General features: G+C 46.3%; 1 protein-coding gene across 8 annotated transcripts in view; it reads right to left on the bottom strand.

The window, feature by feature from the left end:
* Positions 1–18,466, bottom strand: part of KALRN (kalirin RhoGEF kinase) — a 1,402,249-nt gene that overhangs the window by 33,932 nt on the left and 1,349,851 nt on the right. For 6 of the 8 annotated variants that reach the window (XM_063934074.1, XM_063934073.1, XM_063934072.1 and 3 more), the window contains 4 exons: positions 16,479–16,571; positions 8,678–8,814; positions 6,614–6,680; positions 6,331–6,434 (listed from right to left, as the gene is read on the bottom strand). In XM_063934074.1, coding sequence (XP_063790144.1) covers positions 6,331–6,434; positions 6,614–6,680; positions 8,678–8,814; positions 16,479–16,571 — 401 coding nt within the window. The remainder of the gene's footprint in view (positions 1–6,330; positions 6,435–6,613; positions 6,681–8,677; positions 8,815–16,478; positions 16,572–18,466) is intronic. The other 2 variants (XM_063934076.1, XM_063934075.1) reach the window with 1 other exon arrangement.

Below are 18,466 nucleotides of genomic sequence, written 5' to 3'. Positions count from 1 at the left end.
GCAAAGCAAATTTTTAAAAGATGAGGGTATTTTTCAGGGATATTGAATGGGAAGGTTTGTTTTTAGGAAAAAATACTACGGAGAAATGGGAGGGACTAAAATTCCTGCTAGCTAAAAATACACTCAAATTTATTCCTACGAGCAGAAAAAAAAATGAAAAAAAATCATAAACCGATGTGGCTTAACAAAAAGATAAAGGAACTTATGGGCAAGAAAAGGCGAGCATTTAAAAAATACAAATCTGACGGGGAAGCAGAGTCATTTCAGCACTATAAGGAAGGTAACAAAATATGCAAAAAGGAAATAAGAGCGGCAAAAGTAGAAACTGAAAAACTAGTAGCAAAGGAATGCAAAGCGAATCCCCAAAAAAATCTTTAAATACATTAATAGCAAGAGAGTAAAGAAGGAGAGTATAGGCCCTTTAAAAGACAAGTTGGGAGTCTTAAGCAAAAATGATAATGACATAGCGGACACACTAAATGAGTTTTTTTCAACAGTATTTACTAGAGAGGACCCAATTCAGGGACTAACACATAGGGGTATATGCAATTCACGGCGAATCGCGGCAATTTTTCGCCGTTTTTTAATTCGACTAAATTCGCCAGGTGAATTCCGGAAGGTGGCTTCCGGAATTCACCATATTCAACGAAAAACGGATTCGCCAGAGTCGCGGGCGAAAATCGGCCGATTTGGCGGATTTTGCCGCAATTTTAAAAAACGGTAAAAAACGGGAAAAACCCGAAAAAAAAAATGGCGTGGGGTCCCCCCTCCAAAGCATAACCAGCCTCGGGCTCATCGAGCTGGTCCTGGTTCTAAAAATCCGGGGGAAAATTGGCCAGGGATCCCCCGTATTTTTAAAACCAGCACCGGGCTCTGCGCCTGGTGCTGGTGCCAAAAATACGGGGGACAAAAAGAGTAGGGGTCCCCCGTATTTTTAACACCAGCATCGGGCTCCACTAGCTGGACAGATAATGCCACAGCCGGGGGTCACTTTTATGCCGTGCCCTGCGGCCGTGGCATTAAATGTCCAACTAGTCACCCCTGGCCGGGGTACCCTGGGGGAGTGGGGACCCCTTCAATCAAGGGGTCCCCCCCCCCCCAGCCACCCAAGGGCCAGGGGTGAAGCCTGAGGCTGTCCCCCCCCATCCAATGGGCTGCGGATGGGGGGGCTGATAGCCTTTTGTGATAATAAAAAGATATTGTTTTTTCCAGTAGTACTACAAGTCCCAGCAAGCCTCCCCCGCAAGCTGGTACTTGGAGAACCACAAGTACCAGCATGCGGGAGAAAAACGGGCCCGCTGGTACCTGTAGTACTACTGGGAAAAAAATACCCCAAATAAAACAGGACACACACACCGTGACAGTAAAACTTTATTACACACTACCGACACACACATACTTACCTATGTTGACACGCCGACTGCCACGGTCTCCGACGATCCGAGGGTACCTGTAAAAAAATGATACTCACCTTCCAGCGTCCAGAGATAAATCCACGTCCAGAGAGATAAATCCACGTACTTGTAAAAAAAAAAGAAAACGCAAATACCCGCTCCATACCGGACTAGAAAGGGGTCCAATGCTTTCACATCAGACCCCTTTCTCCCGAATGCCGGGACATCACGTGACTCCTGTCACTGAAGTCCCTTCAGCCAATCAGGAAGCGCTACTTCCGTGGCGCTCACCTGATTGGCTGTGCGCTGTCTGTACTGTGACAGCACATCGCAAAGCCGCTCCATTACTTTCAATGGTGGGAACTTTGCGGGTAGCGGTGGGGTCACCCGCCGGTCAGCCGCTGACCGGCGGGTGACCTTACCGCTAGCCGCTAAGTTCCCACCATTGAAAGTAATGGAGCGGCTTTGCGATGTGCTGTCACAGTACAGACAGCGCACAGCCAATCAGGTGAGCGCAACGAAGTTGCGCTTCCTGATTGGCTTAGAGACCTTTCTGTGACAGCTGTCACTGACAGGTCTCATTCGTGGAAAGGTGTCCCATGTGTCAGCATGGGACCCCTTTCAGTCCGGCATGGAGCGGGTGTTCGGTTTGTTTTTTTGCCAAGTACGTGGATTTATCTCTGGACCATGGCTGAGGTGAGTATATTGATCTTTTCTTTTCAGGTATCCGTGGATTCTACATGGAGAAGAGGACCGATGTCGGCGTGTGAACATAGGTAAGTATGTGTGTGTCGACGTATGAAATAAAGTTTTACTGTCGACGGTGTGTGTGTCCTGTTTTTATTTGGGTATTTTTTTCCCAGTAGTACTACAGGTACCAGCGGGCCCGTTTTTCTCCCGCATGCTGGTACTTGTGGTTCTCCAAGTACCAGCTTGCGGGGGAGGCTTGCTGGGACTTGTAGTACTACTGGAAAAAACAATATCTTTTTATTATCACAAAAGGCTATCAGCCCCCCCATCCGCAGCCCATTGGATGGGGGGGGACAGCCTCGGGCTTCACCCCTGGCCCTTGGGTGGCTGGGGGGGGGGGACCCCTTGATTGAAGGGGTCCCCACTCCCCCAGGGTACCCCGGCCAGGGGTGACTAGTTGGATATTTAATGCCACGGCCGCAGGGCACGGCATAAAAGTGACCCCCGGCTGTGGCATTATCTGTCCAGCTAGTGGAGCCCGATGCTGGTGTTAAAAATACGGGGGACCCCTACTCTTTTTGTCCCCCGTATTTTTGGCACCAGCACCAGGCGCAGAGCCCGGTGCTGGTTTTAAAAATACGGGGGATCCCCTGTCAATTTTTTCCCCGCATTTTTAGAACCAGGACCAGCTCGAAGAGCCCGAGGCTGGTTATGCTTTGGAGGGGGGACCCCACGCCATTTTTTTTTATGATTTCACCGTTCCAGCATAAAAAAAAATAAAAAATAAAAAATAATATTTTAAAAAATATATAAATAATATTTGTGCCTCCAAAAAAAAAAAAAAAAAAGTACCTAATCCCTTCTAATATAAATAGATCTGCTATTCCCCCCCAAAAAAACACAAAAAAAAACATGTTTAAATTTTTTTTATTTGTTTTCACCCTCCAAAGTGTGGCGGATTGAAAATGACGAATTTGCTGTCTAAAAGCACTGCTGTCGAATTTCCAAACTTGAATTGAATATGCTTTGGTCGAATTGCAGCACTTGTATCATTGCAGAAAAGTCGAATTTGCAAAAATTCGAATTTCAAAAAGTCGAATTTTGAAAGTCCGTTTTTTGGTCGGAAAGCACTGAATTGCATAGGCGATTTTTTTTTTGGGTCGAAAATGACCCGAAATTCGACAATTTCGGGAATTCGACCGCAATTGCATATACCCCATAATCTCAATAATGAGAATATCCCACTGATAGGTACTTATTTAAGCGAGGAAGTAGTCTGTGACCGATTAAAACATTTAAAGATTAATAAGTCACCAGGTCCCGATGGTATTCACCCAAGGGTTCTAATGGAGCTTCACTCTGAACTTGCAAAACCGCTATTTTTGATCTTTAAGGATTCAGTAATATCAGGTATGGTTCTCAAAGACTGGCGTATAGCGGAAATAGTTCCTATATTCAAAAAGGGAAGTAAAGCTGAACCAGGTAATTAGACCAGTTAGTCTTACATCTATAGTGGGGAAAGTATTGGAAGGTATTCTAAGAGATAGTATTCAGAAGTTCCTTGAAGTCAATAAGGTCATTAACAGGAATCAACATGGGTTTATGAAGGACAGATCCTGTCAAACCAACTTACTTGGCTTTTATGAAACAGTAAGCGCAAACCTAGATCAGGGTAAAGAGGTGGATGTAATCTTTTTAGATTTTGCCAAAGCGTTCGACACTGTACCACACATGAGACTTATCTACAAGCTACAAGAATCAGGGCTAGGAAGCACAATATGCACTTGGGTCAAAAACTGGTTAGATAATAGGGAGCAGCGCGTTGTGGTTAATGGATCTTTTTCAACTTGGACTGAAGTGCTAAGTGGTGTTCCGCAAGGCTCAGTAATAGGACTGCTATTGTTCAATATTTTCATTAACGACCTAACAGAAGGTCTAGAGAGCATGGTGTCAATTTTTGCAGATGATACCAAATTGTGTAAAGTTATAAATGCGGAGGGGGATGCTGAGTCGCTTCAGAACGACTTAGTTAAATTAGAAGCTTGGGCAGCGAAATGGAGAATGCGCTTCAATACAGACAAGTGTAAAGTAATGCACTGTGGTAACAAGAACAAAAATAACACCTACCTACTAAATGGGGTAAAATTAGGGGATTCTGTACTGGAAAAGGACTTAGGTATCCTCATAGATAGCAAACTAAGCAGTGGTACCCAAAGTAGGACTGCAGCAAAGAAGGCTAATAAGATATTAGCATGCATAAAACGGGGAATTGATGCTAGGGACGAGAGTATTATACTTCCGTTATATAAATCACTTGTGAGGCCACACCTTGAATACTGTGTACAATTCTGGGCACCTTACTACAAAAAGGATATCCTGGAGCTAGAAAAGTTTCAAAGGCGGGCGACCAAACTAATTAAGGGTATGGAGACGCTGGAATACGAGGAAAGGCTTGCAAGACTAGGCATGTTTATACTGGAAAAGAGGAGATTAAGAGGGGACATGATCAACATTTACAAATATATAAGGGGACAATATACAGATCTTGCGCAGGACCTGTTTTTGGTTAGATCAACACAGAGAACTCGTGGACACTCGCTCAGGTTAGAGGAGAGGAGATTCCGCACAATACGGCGTAAAGGCTTTTTTATGGTAAGGACGATACGTGTTTGGAATTCCCTGCCTGAGGGAGTTGTAATGGCCGACTCAGTAAACACCTTTAAGAATGGGTTAAATTCCTAATGGATAAGGATATCCAGGGTTACGGGGCATAGTCACACATTATGGTTATTATAAAAAAGAGGGGTAAAACGTAACGGCAGTCATCAACTTCAGTCAAAATTTTATACAAAATAATGGTGCATAGGAGACCACAAATAGGTTGAACTCGATGGACAATTGTCTTTTTTCAACCTTAGATATTATGTAACATCTCTGGAGAGATGTGAAAATGGCTGTGCACCGACGCTTCCCATCCAACCTGATGGAGCTTGAGAGGTGCTGCAAAGAGGAATGGGCGAAACTGCCCAAAGATAGGTGTGCCAAGCATGTGGCATCATATTCAAAAAGACTTGAGGCTGTAATTGCTGCCAAAGGTGCATCAACAAAGTATTGAGCAAAGGCTGTGAATACTTATGAACATATGATTTCTTTGTTTTTTTACTTTAAATAAATTTGCAAAAATCTCAAAAAAACTTTTTTCACGTTGTCATTATGGGGTTTTGTGTGTAGAAATTTTGGGGGAAAAATTAATTTATTCCATTTTGGAATAAGGCTGTAACATAACAAAATGTGAAAAAGTGAAGCGCTGTGAATACTTTCCGGATGTACTGTATTATAAATTTAGACACCGCTAACTGTAAAGATCATAAATATTTAAATATAAACATCAAATATTGTCAAACATAAAAGACTGCAACATTATTCCAAACGCCCTTTGCACTGTCAACATTTCTTATTTGAATTGTTATTTTACTAAAGGATAAAGAAGCCCATTTATCAACGAGTTTTAGCTATTTAAAACTCATTGCATATGATAAATGGGGCTCCAACCAATTATCTCCCAAGGGTCATTTTTCAAATATAGGACAGTAAGGAGCTGATTGGCTGGAGCACTATTTATCATACGCAATGAGTTTTAAAAAGCTTAAATTTGTTGACAAATGGGTCGCAAAGGTTTCTATGACCAGTAAACAGTCACACATCTTTTGGGATGCTGGGGCAAAGGACGGTTGATCTGTACTTAACAACATTAGAGACTGCCTACGTTTTAATGAGATGATGTTGAAATATAAGAAACAGACGAACAGATGCAGCCATTAGCAGAAAAATAAGAAGCTGCTATGGCCATATATATATAAAATAATTATTTCCTGATTTATGTTGGCCACATTTGAGGGGCATGCTGGAAAAGAGGCACATGTGGCAAATGTACTTTTTTATAAAATAATTAAATATTTAATACCAGGGTATTTTGCTGTTGGTGAGAAATAGGCACAGGCCACCATGTTAAAAGTTAGCGGAGTAGATTATGGAAGAAGCTATCTGATGGCAGCAAAAATTAAAAATCCCCAAAAAACAAAAGAGGAGAAGATGCCACAGGTCATGCTCTGGGAAATACCATATGAAGGGGTTTTTCGTATGTGGATCATTAGGTTGTGGATGATTATCGTTGAGCCCAGATTATTTCCTGGTACAGCAGGGATTATGTATAGTAATTTCAGTATATATACTGTATGATACTTACTCTTTATGCCAGTCATAGATCTGATGAATGTTACCAAACACGATCTTCTCTTTTCCATTCATATCTTCCGGCGTTCCCTTCTCCTGTATCCTGGGAATGAAGCTCTGTACAAGAGAACATGAAATGAAGAGTGTCAGGTACAACTGTGTACAATTTGCATGTCAGGTGTAGCGTGAATGATAGCAGCCCTGTATCCTGCATTAAGGTAAGAGTGTCAAACTGAGACAGCAGTCAGCCCAGAAGGTTAGAGCACAATGAGACAGGCAATGAATTAGACACTTACCTCTACCACTACACCCAGATCTTTCACATAATCTCTCTCAGTCTGCACAAGCTCATTTAGGACAAACCTGTATTAGAATAGGGCATACATTATTATTATTAATAATAATAACAATAATAATAATATCTCTTTTACATATCAGTGGGTTGATTCACTCTCATTCATAGGTCGGTGTCCATTAAGCCGTGGTAATTTATCACGGCTAATTACCGCCAATGGGGCTATCCAATTAGTCCTAATGACGACACTTATCAGGGAGGCGTAACCAAAACGCTTCAGAGATGAGAAACCAAATCCTTGATAAGTATGCATTGTTTACCAGATCATGGTAGTGAAAAGACAGGATCAGTATGAAAGATCTACAATCAAAATCCCAACCGTCAAATTCCGACGGTCAAAATCCTCACTAGGTCAAAATCCCGACTAGGTCAAAATCCCAACATTTAAGATACAGACAAGGTCAAAATACCGACATTTAAAATGTCGACAGGTCAAAAAGTCGACATGAGTTTTTCAATGTTTTTTGTGTGAATGTCGACATAGGTTGACATGGACACCGTATAAGTGCACCGCTGTGCTCGCCATCCTTTGGGCACGGTGCCTCACTGCGCTCGGCACAGTATTATATTCCCCCTCCAGGTCCACTGGGATGGTAAAGTGTGAACAAGTCGGTTTCAATAGAAAAAAAATCATGAAAAACTCATGTCGACTTTTTGACCTGCCGACATTTTAAAGGTTGGTATTTTGACCTTGTCCGTATTTTAAAAGTCGGTATTTTGACCATGTTGGGATTTTGACCGTCGGTCAATGGTTGTCGGAATTTTGATTGAAGGTAAATTGATCGCATCCCGAAAACACATAGGTGTTTTCAGGCACACAAATTATTTTATGTTTTAAATCGGAAAAAATGGGATAGGGAGAAAAAAAAATTGTCGATAATGTTAAAATTAAATAAAATAAATAAATCACAACCCCCTCCCCCACATTTTTCGGGGATGAAAAATGTTTGGGGCTAATTGGATACCCCGCTTAGTGTAACATCTCATTCTCACATTTTGTTCATTATTTGAATACAATGGATACATTACAAGTCACTGTTAAGGTATTAAAACAAGGTACAAAGTAAGGGTGGGATTTATTTTATTTTGTAGAAGCTGACACAACATTGCTCATGTACATTACCCTAAATTGAGGAATAAAAATTAAGATAGATTCCATAGTGGAGAAATTGTTCATTAATCTATTTCTAGTTAGCATTTATCAAGTACATTTTATAAAATGATTGGTCGAAGCTAGAGAATTGCTATGGGCAAATTCTCCAGTTGTTCAGACTTTAAAATGTTTGATACATTCTTCTGTATGTAGAAGAAATTGCGCTGTAGACCAGATATGTAGAAGAAATGTGCAGGAGAGGAATTATGCTCAGATAATTTGACTTGTAGATGAGGAAGTGAGTTCCAGATCAAGAGTAGGCATGTGGCTAGGGAAGTGGCTTTAGATTAGCAGTTAGATGTCAAACAGAGGAGGAAATGTGATCAAGAGGAGTTTATCAAAATGTAGAAGAGGAATGTGTGCTCCATGTTAAATGTGGGACAACTTGTGGAAGGTGTGCTTTAGATTTGGACTTAGCATATAGAAGAGAAACTGCAGTTAGATTAGGAGTCGGTGTAGGTAAGTGTGCTCTGTAACAGGAACTAGGCAGCATGCAGAGGTGGACCATCTGTATCCCTGTGTCAGCAGCTTCTAGTCACAGCTGCTATAACAAAGGCTCTGTGCCCCGGCTCAGTACACAATGGCCCAGTGTTTAGTAAGAGATGTTATTTTTCTCTCTAATAAAAACTTCTTTGTTTCAAAGCACAAGAATCACATCGAGACACAAGATGTTGCTGGCATGAGGCCACTACATTCAATGGAAACATCTATGTGAACCAGGCTACACCAGAATGACAACCCCCTCCGTGCATGTAGCACGGAGGGGGATTTGGAGGGAGAGAAGATCAGACATGGAAATAGAAGAGGGTATAGAATGGGATGAAGAAGTACAGAGGTTGGATTAAGACTCACATTCTTCCCCTAAGTGCCTTCGCTTTCTGTTCCTCCTCATGGTTCCGTGGTGCAGGTGAGGGGGCCATTCCTTCATTAGAATACCCATCGGACACAGAATTTAACTGAGAGCTACGATAAGAACCTCCGTCAATGGTCTGGAAAGAGAAGCAGAATGATATTAGGAAATGGGTTAAGAATAGGACCTTATTGCTGCCTGGAGAGAGGTAACGCTATAGGCCCCACTGACTAAGAGAATAGTGATAATGAATTAACCAAGGTTGAGCCTGAAGTAAAGTGCACCCGTGGAAACAGTCTCTGCCCAGAACATTACAGAAGTACCTGTGGGAGCAGAGCAGGGCAGGGCAAGGAGGAGTAATTATGGTAACACACACTCAGATATAAATTCTACATTGCTTAGAAAAGGTTACTAAGAGCTTTCATAATGAATGGCCTATCTAACCTGCATTTTACCACTGTATTTAGCATTTTTGTAAAGAGTCAGTGGGTTTATGATTGAACATGAATAAATCGAATTAGTACCATGTGTGCTGATAACACATTAGGTGCATTCTCTGTAGATCTAACGAAAAACAAATGAAAAAGCAAAAAAAACAAAATAGCACCTTAAAGGAGCGAAGGTAGCCAAAGATGGCCCCCGAAGCCAGGTAAGGGGAAGGGGTGCAAGGCAGCTCATGGGGGCAATGGAGGGAGCCCCCAGGCAGGGGGTATGGGGGGGGGAGGTAGCAGCCAGCACACCGGTCCCCCTTTTAGCACCTGGCTGATCATAACGGCCAGTGAGGGTTAGAGGATTTAATTGCAGGGGAGTGGGCAGCTTGAGGTTTATATGCTGGGAGCCGGGGGGGCTGAGTGCATTCACCCCCCCCAGCAAGGACAAGACGCAGAACAACAGCAGCAGCAGCTACCTCCAGCCAGAACAAAGGGACAAGCCAGATTCCAGGCAGCAAGGGTGTTTTGGTCTGCATCCACATCTAATCAACAGCAGAGGCATCGGATTACATCCAGCCACATCCAGGCAGGAAAGCAGGGACACATCATACAGTGAGAGGGCATGGAGGTTAATCACACAGCCCCAGCAGTCCAGGGCATCAATCAGGCAGCACGGAATGCAGGAGGTCGGCCTGAGCGGAGGAGAAATCAACCCACTCGGTACATAGAGCACGTGGGCAGCATACACAAAGGCACTTCCTGTCCAGGGAGCATACAGCCCAGCAAGAGGAAAGGGAGCAGAGGGGCGCCACCTGGTGGTCGGAGAGCGGAAGGACGGACACAGGCAGGGCATCCGAGCAAGAGAGCGGTGTGCAGAGGGGTAAGCAGTGCCAGGGACAAGGATGCAGCTGCAGAAGCGGAGAGCCAGCGCATGTTGGTGGACATGTTGGCAGAGGGCACGGAGTCAGACGGGCATGAATCAGGGGAGGAGGAGCGGGGCAGCAGCATGGTGCTGCAGGAGAAAAAACAGCCATCCACAGGATCGTATCGTCAGCAGCGCTCGCCTACATCACGGGCAGCCAGCCACCACGTATCGAGGCACAGGGGAGGTAGCGGAAGCAGCAGAGGCAGCCGAGCAAGGTCACCAGAGATGAGGGGAAAGTGGGTCTTTCTTGCGGAAACCAGGAAATACAACAGCCCCGCACGGCAGCCAGGATTCACCCCCAGCCGCCAGGGATATATGGAGCATCACCGGGCGACATCAGAGGACAACAGATCCCGGGAGGCTAGGCAGGGGTTCTTCACCCATTCCCCCCTGTTGATCTCCCCCCCCCCTTCAGGAGAGGTTACCACGACCTTACTACCCCCTCCAGCGGACAACAGGCGATGCAAGATTTTCTGACGGAAGCCAGAGGAGGGGGGACGGCGAACCAAAGCGTGCCCAAGAGCATCGCGGCACTGGCCTCTTCCAGCCGGGAAGCAACACAGTCGGGCGCCGCGGCAAGCGCAGCAGAGGGGCTGAGGACAGAGGCCGTCGCCCAGGCAAGCGCGGCGCTGGGAAGCAACGGATCGCCATCACACAGGAACGGTGAGTTAACTATTGCATGTAATGCTTATGCTGTAAATGACATGTTAGTGCAGGGTAATAGCGCACAAAGTTTTGCAGTTTCCAATTTAGCGCAGGGCGGTTTGCATAGCATTGTGCAGAGCTCAGGGGCATTGGGGGCTAATGTTAGTGAGCAGACCGAAGGGGGGGAAAGTGAGTCTGGGTCAGAGGATGATGAGAAGTGTAAAGAGCTAAAGGAGCGGCTACCCTTGGCACGTGAGAATATTAAGAAAAAGAAGTTGGCAGCACCAGAGGCTGACGCGGTATTGAGCAGAATAGGGCAAGCTGAGACGGTTAAGTCGGGTTTCTGGCAGCAGGGAGGAGCGATAGACCATGAACTAGACGCGCTAGACTCGCACCTACCCATGCGGCTCAGGAAGGAGATTGCGAAGGGAGACTTTATCGATATATGTTCCCTTACTGAGGAGGGCTGGATGGAGAAGGAAAGATGTAGCGAGAAAGGGAGTTGGCAGAAAGAGTCCTATAAAACTATTGAGCACTGGGTAACTGGCATGTTGGCATACTCAGGCTGTTATGTGGCCGCGTACCCCGACATGTCGATGAATATGTTGAAGTACATTAACCTCATCTACTCCATGTATAAGGATCAAGGGGGACAAGCTTGGCGCAAATATGATAAGGCGTTCAGGCTCAGAGCGCAGGGACAGAAGCCAATTAAGTTTGGCGCGAGAGACATTGGGCTTTGGTTAAAAGCGCAGGCTAGGGGCGCAGTCGAGAAGGGCAGTGTGACGTAAAAGCTAGCAGGGAGGCCTGGCACGGCCAAGCAAGACAAGCTTAAATGCTATGCCTTTAATGATGCGCGTTGTACCAGACCCTCCTGTAGATTTAAACACGTTTGCACCCTCTGTAACGGGAGTCACCCAGCAAAAGAGTGCTTTAAGCAGAAAGGACAGCAAGGTGAGAAGGTATCCGGAGCGACTGTCTCTGGCAAAAGCAATTAGTCCAGTGAGGCTAGGGGGAATCTGGGAGTGGCTGTCCAGATACCCCATGCGGGCAGAAGCCAAGCTGCTACAGGAAGGCTTCCTGGGGGGTTTTAGGATCCCCATAAGGAAGCCCGTCGCCCCAAGCGCATGCACCATGAACCTGCACTCCATCTGCGCGCTGCCAGAGGCGGCACGCAAAAAAATTGTTAGGGAATTGGCCCTAGATAGGATGGCGGGTCCGTTCAAGGCCCCACCGCTGCCAGGATTAGTAATTTCCCCTTTGGGCCTAGTACCGAAGAAAGCAGTAGGGAAGTTCAGGCTCATTCAGCACCTATCTTTCCCGGAAGGGGAGTCAGTAAATGACGCCCTAGACGAGGAGCAATATTCGGTGCAATACCAGTCATTTGATCAGGCGATTGCTATGGTTAAAGGGCAGGGGAAAGGAGCATTGTTAGCAAAGCTAGACATTGAATCAGCATTTAGATTGCTCCCCCTGCACCCAGTTTCCATCTCATGGGGTTTTGCTTTGACAGTTATTTTTTCATAGACAAGTGCCTGCCCATGGGCTGCGCCATATCCTGCGCATTGTTCGAAACATTCTGCTCATTCCTGCAATGGTGCCTGGAGGTGCGCACAGGGCGCAAGGCGGTGGTGCATTACCTAGATGATTTTCTCCTGGCAGGTCCAGCAAAATCAGATCAATGCGGGCAGTTGCTGCAGGAGCTAGAGCGTATGCTAGGCGAATTCGGGGTTCCAATTGCCACGGAAAAGACGGAAGGCCCAAAAACAGTCATTTCTTACCTGGGCATAGAGATAGACACGGTGAGAATGGAGTGCCGGCTTCCAGCAGAGAAGGTGCAGAAGCTAGGCTACGAAGTAGGGGCATGCGCCCGGGCTAACAAAGTCACCCTAGAGAGGATGCATTCATTGCTAGGCCTCCTCAATTTTGCCTGCCGGGTAATCCCCATGGGTAGAATTTTCAAAAGACGATTAGAGAGGGCCACTGCTGGTGTGAAGAGAAGACACCACCTCATACGCATCAGCAGGGACCTGAAAGATGATTTGTTGGTATGGGAGGGGTTTTTGCAGCACTTCAATGGGGTGCGCATTTGGCCTAAGGCTGCGCAGTCAAGTTGCACGTTGGAGTTGTTCACAGACACGGCGGGGGCCACGGGTTTTGGGGCATATTGGCAAGGCGAATGGTGTGCTGAGTCATGGCCAGACAGGTGGAAGGAGAAAGGCCACACAAAGAACCTGGCAGCCATAGAGTTATTTGCCATAGTGGTAGCTGTAGGCATCTGGGGCCAGAGGCTCAGAAACAGATGTATTGAGTTTTGGTGCGACAACATGGGAGTGGTGCAAGCAATAAACAATCAGTCTGCTTCGTCACCCCCGGTAGTAAAATTACTGCGAGGTTTAGTGGCGGCATGCCTCCGCCACAACATCACGTTCAGGGCAAAGCATCTGCCCGGCGAGCAGAATGTGATCGCATATGCGCTGTCACGTCAAAAATGGGAGCTATTTAGGGCAGCAGCACCGCTTGCGCAGGAAGAAGGCTTAACATGCCCCTCTCATCTTTGGCAGATAGTCGAGCCTGTCTAGGCGAGCTGGTGGAAAGGTCCCTGGCGCCCAAGACGTGGAAAGCCTACAGGGCAGCTTGGGGGAAGTGGCAGCAATTTCAGGGGAGAGGAGCCTCACAAGTGCAAGACCCCTTGCGGCAGTTACTGTCCTTTCTGGGTAAGATGAGGCAAGAAGGGGTGTCGAAAGCCTCGGCCAGCACCACACTAGCAGGTATTTCCTTCTTTTCCAAGTTGCACGGCAAAGTGGACGATACTAAAGTATTTTTGGTGCGCACCGTGATGAGGGGATGGGCCAGGGCAGAGCCAAGGAGGCCGGATAAGCGCGAGCCAGTAACTGGGGAAAGGTTCAGGAGCATTACCCGCGTCATACAGGGCGTGTGCACTGATAAGTATGAGGCAAAGCTGTTCAGGGCAGCTTTTACTATGGCGAGTGGGGGAGCTGGTAGCACAATCAAGCAAGACAACAGGAACCGGCCTGCTATTCAAAAACGTGGTGGTGAACGAAGACATGGTCTTGTGCAGGATTCACAGGTCAAAGACGGACCAAGGGGGAAAAGGGAGATGGATCCGGCACCGGGACTCAGCAATTTGCCCGGTTGTGGCAGCGCTAAAGTTCCGGGGGGTCAGGCCAGCAGGAGGGGAAAATTTTCTGATTCACGTAGATAGGGCGGCCAGTTTGCAGCAGTTTTCAAGAGATGCGTGGCATTGGGCTGGAACGCAAGAAAGTATGGGATGCATTCCTTCAGGATTGGCGCACCGCGGAGGAGATAAAGGGGCTGGGGAGGTGGAGGTCAGACAGTTATAAGAAGTATGTCAGGCCAGTGGTAGCGACAATGTCGCAAGAGCTATCATTGTAACCTGCTGACACCTCCCTCCCCCCCCCCCCCCCCCCCCCCGCGTGCTTCACAGGGATCGGGGCAAAAAGAAAGATTTGGATCGTGGGCCATTTGTACGTGCATTGGGCAGCGCAGCGTGCTGCAGTAAGGCCATACGGGCGGCAGCTGGGGCTGCAGGAATCAAGGAAGGTATTTTGGTACGGCAACAGGGGCATGGCATGGGCACAGGCCAGAGAGACACTGTGCAAGGCAGAGCGGTTGGCAGGGCGGCCGGACGTGATAGTGTTGCACCTTGGCGGGAATGATCTGGGCAAGGTCAAGTCGCTAGACATTATTAGGATGGCCCGGGAGGACATTGCGTGGATAAAAGGGCAGTGGAGCAACGTTCACATAATATGGTCAAAAATCATCCCAAGGCTAGCATGGAGGAGGGCCAGTTTATGGGCAGGAATTGACAGGGCCCATAAGAAGGTAAATGCAGCCATCAGCAAGTTGGTCACAGCCAGCGGTGGTAGTGTCATTCAGCACAACGAGCTGGCTGGTAAATGCAAAGGTTTGTACAAGAGCGATGGGGTGCACCTGACATAGGCCTGGACATTTTCAACAATTCCTTGCAGGACGCCCTGGAGCGAGTAAGGTGGTAGCGCAGGGTGGGGGCTTCGGTCCCCGCCCTGCGGGGACCTCGTGTGGTGGGGAGGGAGAGGTGCACAAGGCATAAAAGTAGGGGATTTACAGAATGCCTCGCATATTCACCAATAGGTGGCCGCACGCCTGGTTCCAGCATTAATACGGCAGGGGCCATACGGGTTGCGCGCCAAGGTATGGTGCTGTGCGGATGGTAGCTGGTCCCAAAATGGTAGGGGCGTGGTCCCGTAACCACATGGTGGGGTCGGGCACGCCCCGGGTAGTACCAAATTGTAGGAGACGGGGTCGCATACCCACGAAGGCGGGGCGGCCACGCCTCAGGTGGTACAACGTTGCGTAAGCATGGCGCACCGCTCCCCTTGTTTTTTCGTGCCCTGCAGCTTGTTTTGGTTGTGATTATGTATTTAATCAATAAAGCTGTGACCTTTTGATTTGCCCAAGAAACAAAGCTGTCTTGTCTCAGTTATTGGTTGACCAAAGAGAGGTGCCGGCATGTCGCCCTCTCCCTCCTTATACAGGTTCCTAAACAATGCTGCCCCAGGCTCTAACTAGGAATGGCAATTTGCAACTCACCAATTCATGTGGAACTACAGGTCCCAAAGCATACCTTCTCGGAGGGAAAACCAAACACTTGTAGGGGATACTGTCACATACAGTAGTGTGTGTGTGCATCACCATATGCATGTGTTTGTAAAATCTGAGGGAGCATTATCAGCAACACAGACTAAAAAACAAACTATTTTATAGTACAACAAACAACTCAGGAGTGAATTTAGCGGTCAGATTGCCCGTGTGCACAACATTATTTGTCGCACCCATCGCGTCACTGCCCCCTTAATGTCGGGGCTGGTACTAATGCCTCCAGAGTGCCAAAGCAGCCCCAGCTTCACCTCTCCCCACAATTTACTGCCCACTGCCCCACATGCCAGTTGCAAAATTAAAAAAATAAAGTCATCATGACAAAAAAAAAGAACCACCCGGACTCATCTAGCCAGTGGCCTAGTAGGGCCCTCATGCAGGGGAGCCTTTTGAGCCATCCCCTAGCAAGTGGCACCCCTAGGCACATGCCTTACGTGCCTAGTGGGAAATTTACCACTGAACAAACTGAATCAATTTAAAATTTGATTTTTTTCTAAAGTGATTTCTTTTTATGCGCTGGTCTGTCAATGATTGTGTATGTTCATCCCCATTATGGAGATTGCAAGATCTGTTCCTAAATTTTTTCAATGAAATTTGCTACATTGCGTCACACTGTGTGTGTTCTTGTGTTTCCCTCATAAGGCTGCATCAACATACTAATATCTGCACACGTCTAGGTGCTGCAACTTGCATGAAACAAGGTGAGAAGTCTAAACTTCAGTGGATATTGCCTGTAAAAGTGATCTCAGGGCCTAATTCACTAAGGATCGCTAATGTGATCCCTAGTGCAGTTTCCTGATGGTTGGGAAACTGCACATGCGCAAGACCCGTTCATACAATTAAACAGTTTTTCTTCAACTTACGTGAATTCTGTCCCTGCCTTTCCCTGCTGGATCTTGTGATTGTTTTTCATATCTTTTAATGTGGACCAGGCACCAGAGGTACACATTTGTTTAAATTTTTCTATCTATCTATCTATCTATCTATCTATCTGTCTGTCTGTCTGTCTGTCTGTCTGTCTGTCTGTCTGTCCACATATATAGAATAACTTGTTGAAATGTCTATGTTTAGGAACCAATAGCCCCTCTTCCTGCTCTGCTGCTACAGTACCTTGACACTTACCATCTTGCTCCTGACCAGATTCTCTATAGCACTGACTAGTTCGGCAGCACTGGGAACCTCTGCTGAGCTCTGACGAGCAACAAGTAAGGAGGGCTGGAAGCGGTGAACGTGCAAAGGGAAAGCAGGAGCCAAAAGTGAGATGCAGCAGAGGGATGGCAGGCAGCGGTCACAAGGAAGTTATGGGAAAAGAAAGTGGGAAAATGTTAGTAAGAAGAGATTATAAATGACACACAGAACCTTAGACAACATTTTTCATTTCCCTATAACATACAGTATAATGACAACCGTCATTCCCAGCATGTTCTGCAATATAGTCCGAGCCATGCAGTTATAAATGAAAGGACACAAAGAACTTTACCTATAATGTAAAAAGATAAATGCTTTAATGATAAAACTACTGGCATATTGTGCCCGGTCCATATGGAGAGTCACGTACAGACAATTAGCTATCAAAGATATAAGGGAGCTGGGTGCCTGCAAGGGATCCAATAATTGGTGGCACCAGAATTTTTAGCAAAGTTAATTATTTTTATTTAAAACAATAAACATTTTTTCAACTAAAATTATTTATCATTGCACTGTTCCAGTTTGGTGATAGCCATCTTCCACTGGGATGCCATTCTTCTTCCCTGCCTTGCAGTGACCCCAGATTGTATCCAGATTCCTCAAAGGAGGACATAATCTATTTTACAGGCAATCTCGAAGCCTCCTTTGTAAAGAACCAATTCAATCAGAGGTCACTACAGCACAGATAAACAGGGTTCCAGTGGAGGATGCCCACCAATAAATTGAACAAGGAGTTGGTAATGAGTAAAAAAAATAAGAAAAAAATAGATAAAAAGCTGAATGTTCCATTAATTTTGCATTTTCACTTCCTTATCTCCTAGCAAAAACCAAGTTAACATTGGACCTTACACATAATTATTTGGCTGCACAGTGTGATCTGATTAGAGCGGAGTTACTATTTGCAGATAAGTTCTTCATTTATGCTAGGCTGGACTTGCTTACAGTAGAATACAAAACCTGGCTGTGTAACCCCAGCTGACATTAGATTGGTGTTTACAATGCATATTTCCTCTTGCATTGTGAAAAGAGGATGCACAAAATGAAAAATTACAAAATGCAGGCTGTTCCATTTGTTAAGAAGGGATGGTATTGGGATGCAGGCAGTCACAATACCGACAGCGGTATCCCGACGTTCAGGATCCAGACACCTGGAAGTTAAGTATGGTAACCCTCCTGTTTTACCCCCCTAACCCTAACTTTCCACAGCTTTACCCTAACCCTCCCTGGTGGTGCCTAACCCTAACACCCCTCCCTGCAGCCTAAACCTATCCTCTCCCCCACCCCCTTGGCCTGACCCTAAGGAGTCCCAGCATACTTTAGTTCAGGATTCCGGCACTAGGGATTCCGGCGCTGGCATCTTGATCCATGTCAGGATCCTTGTGTCGGAATTCCGACCAGTATGCTGACTGAATCCCGTTTAGAAAGGTCTTCAAACTGTATACTGTCTGATAGGACTGGCACTTTACAAATCTCACTAATTATCTCAGTGTTTAGAAGTAGAATTAATTTACTGTATTGCTTTACATCAAAAACAATATTTTGGTTCTTATCTGGTAAACCTGTTTCTCTGATTCCATGGCATACACTGGAGACCAAGGGGGAAAGCTGGTGCTGAGCACAAGAGTTAAACTTTCAGGGCAGCTCAGGCTCCTCCACCCCTATACCCTCCTCCTTGCCCTGGACGGCCAGTTTTATCTAGCAAAGGCCTGAAGGACAGAGAAGAGGGGAAGTTAAAGAGAAAGAAAACCAGACATACGACAGACACATCCAAAGGGTTGGTATCTGTATACCGGCGCCCGTCATCCCAGCGGTCAGAATCCCGACGCAGGATGCCGGGCTCCGGAAAATGGCGGCAGTGGGACAAGCGCAAAAGAGCCTCTTGTGAGCTCGCTACACTGCGGGCACGGTATTTATTCTCCCTC

This window comes from Pseudophryne corroboree, chromosome 7, assembly GCF_028390025.1.
Source record: "Pseudophryne corroboree isolate aPseCor3 chromosome 7, aPseCor3.hap2, whole genome shotgun sequence".
Lineage (NCBI taxonomy): Eukaryota > Metazoa > Chordata > Amphibia > Anura > Myobatrachidae > Pseudophryne > Pseudophryne corroboree.
This window is presented reverse-complemented; position numbering and strand designations above follow the sequence as displayed.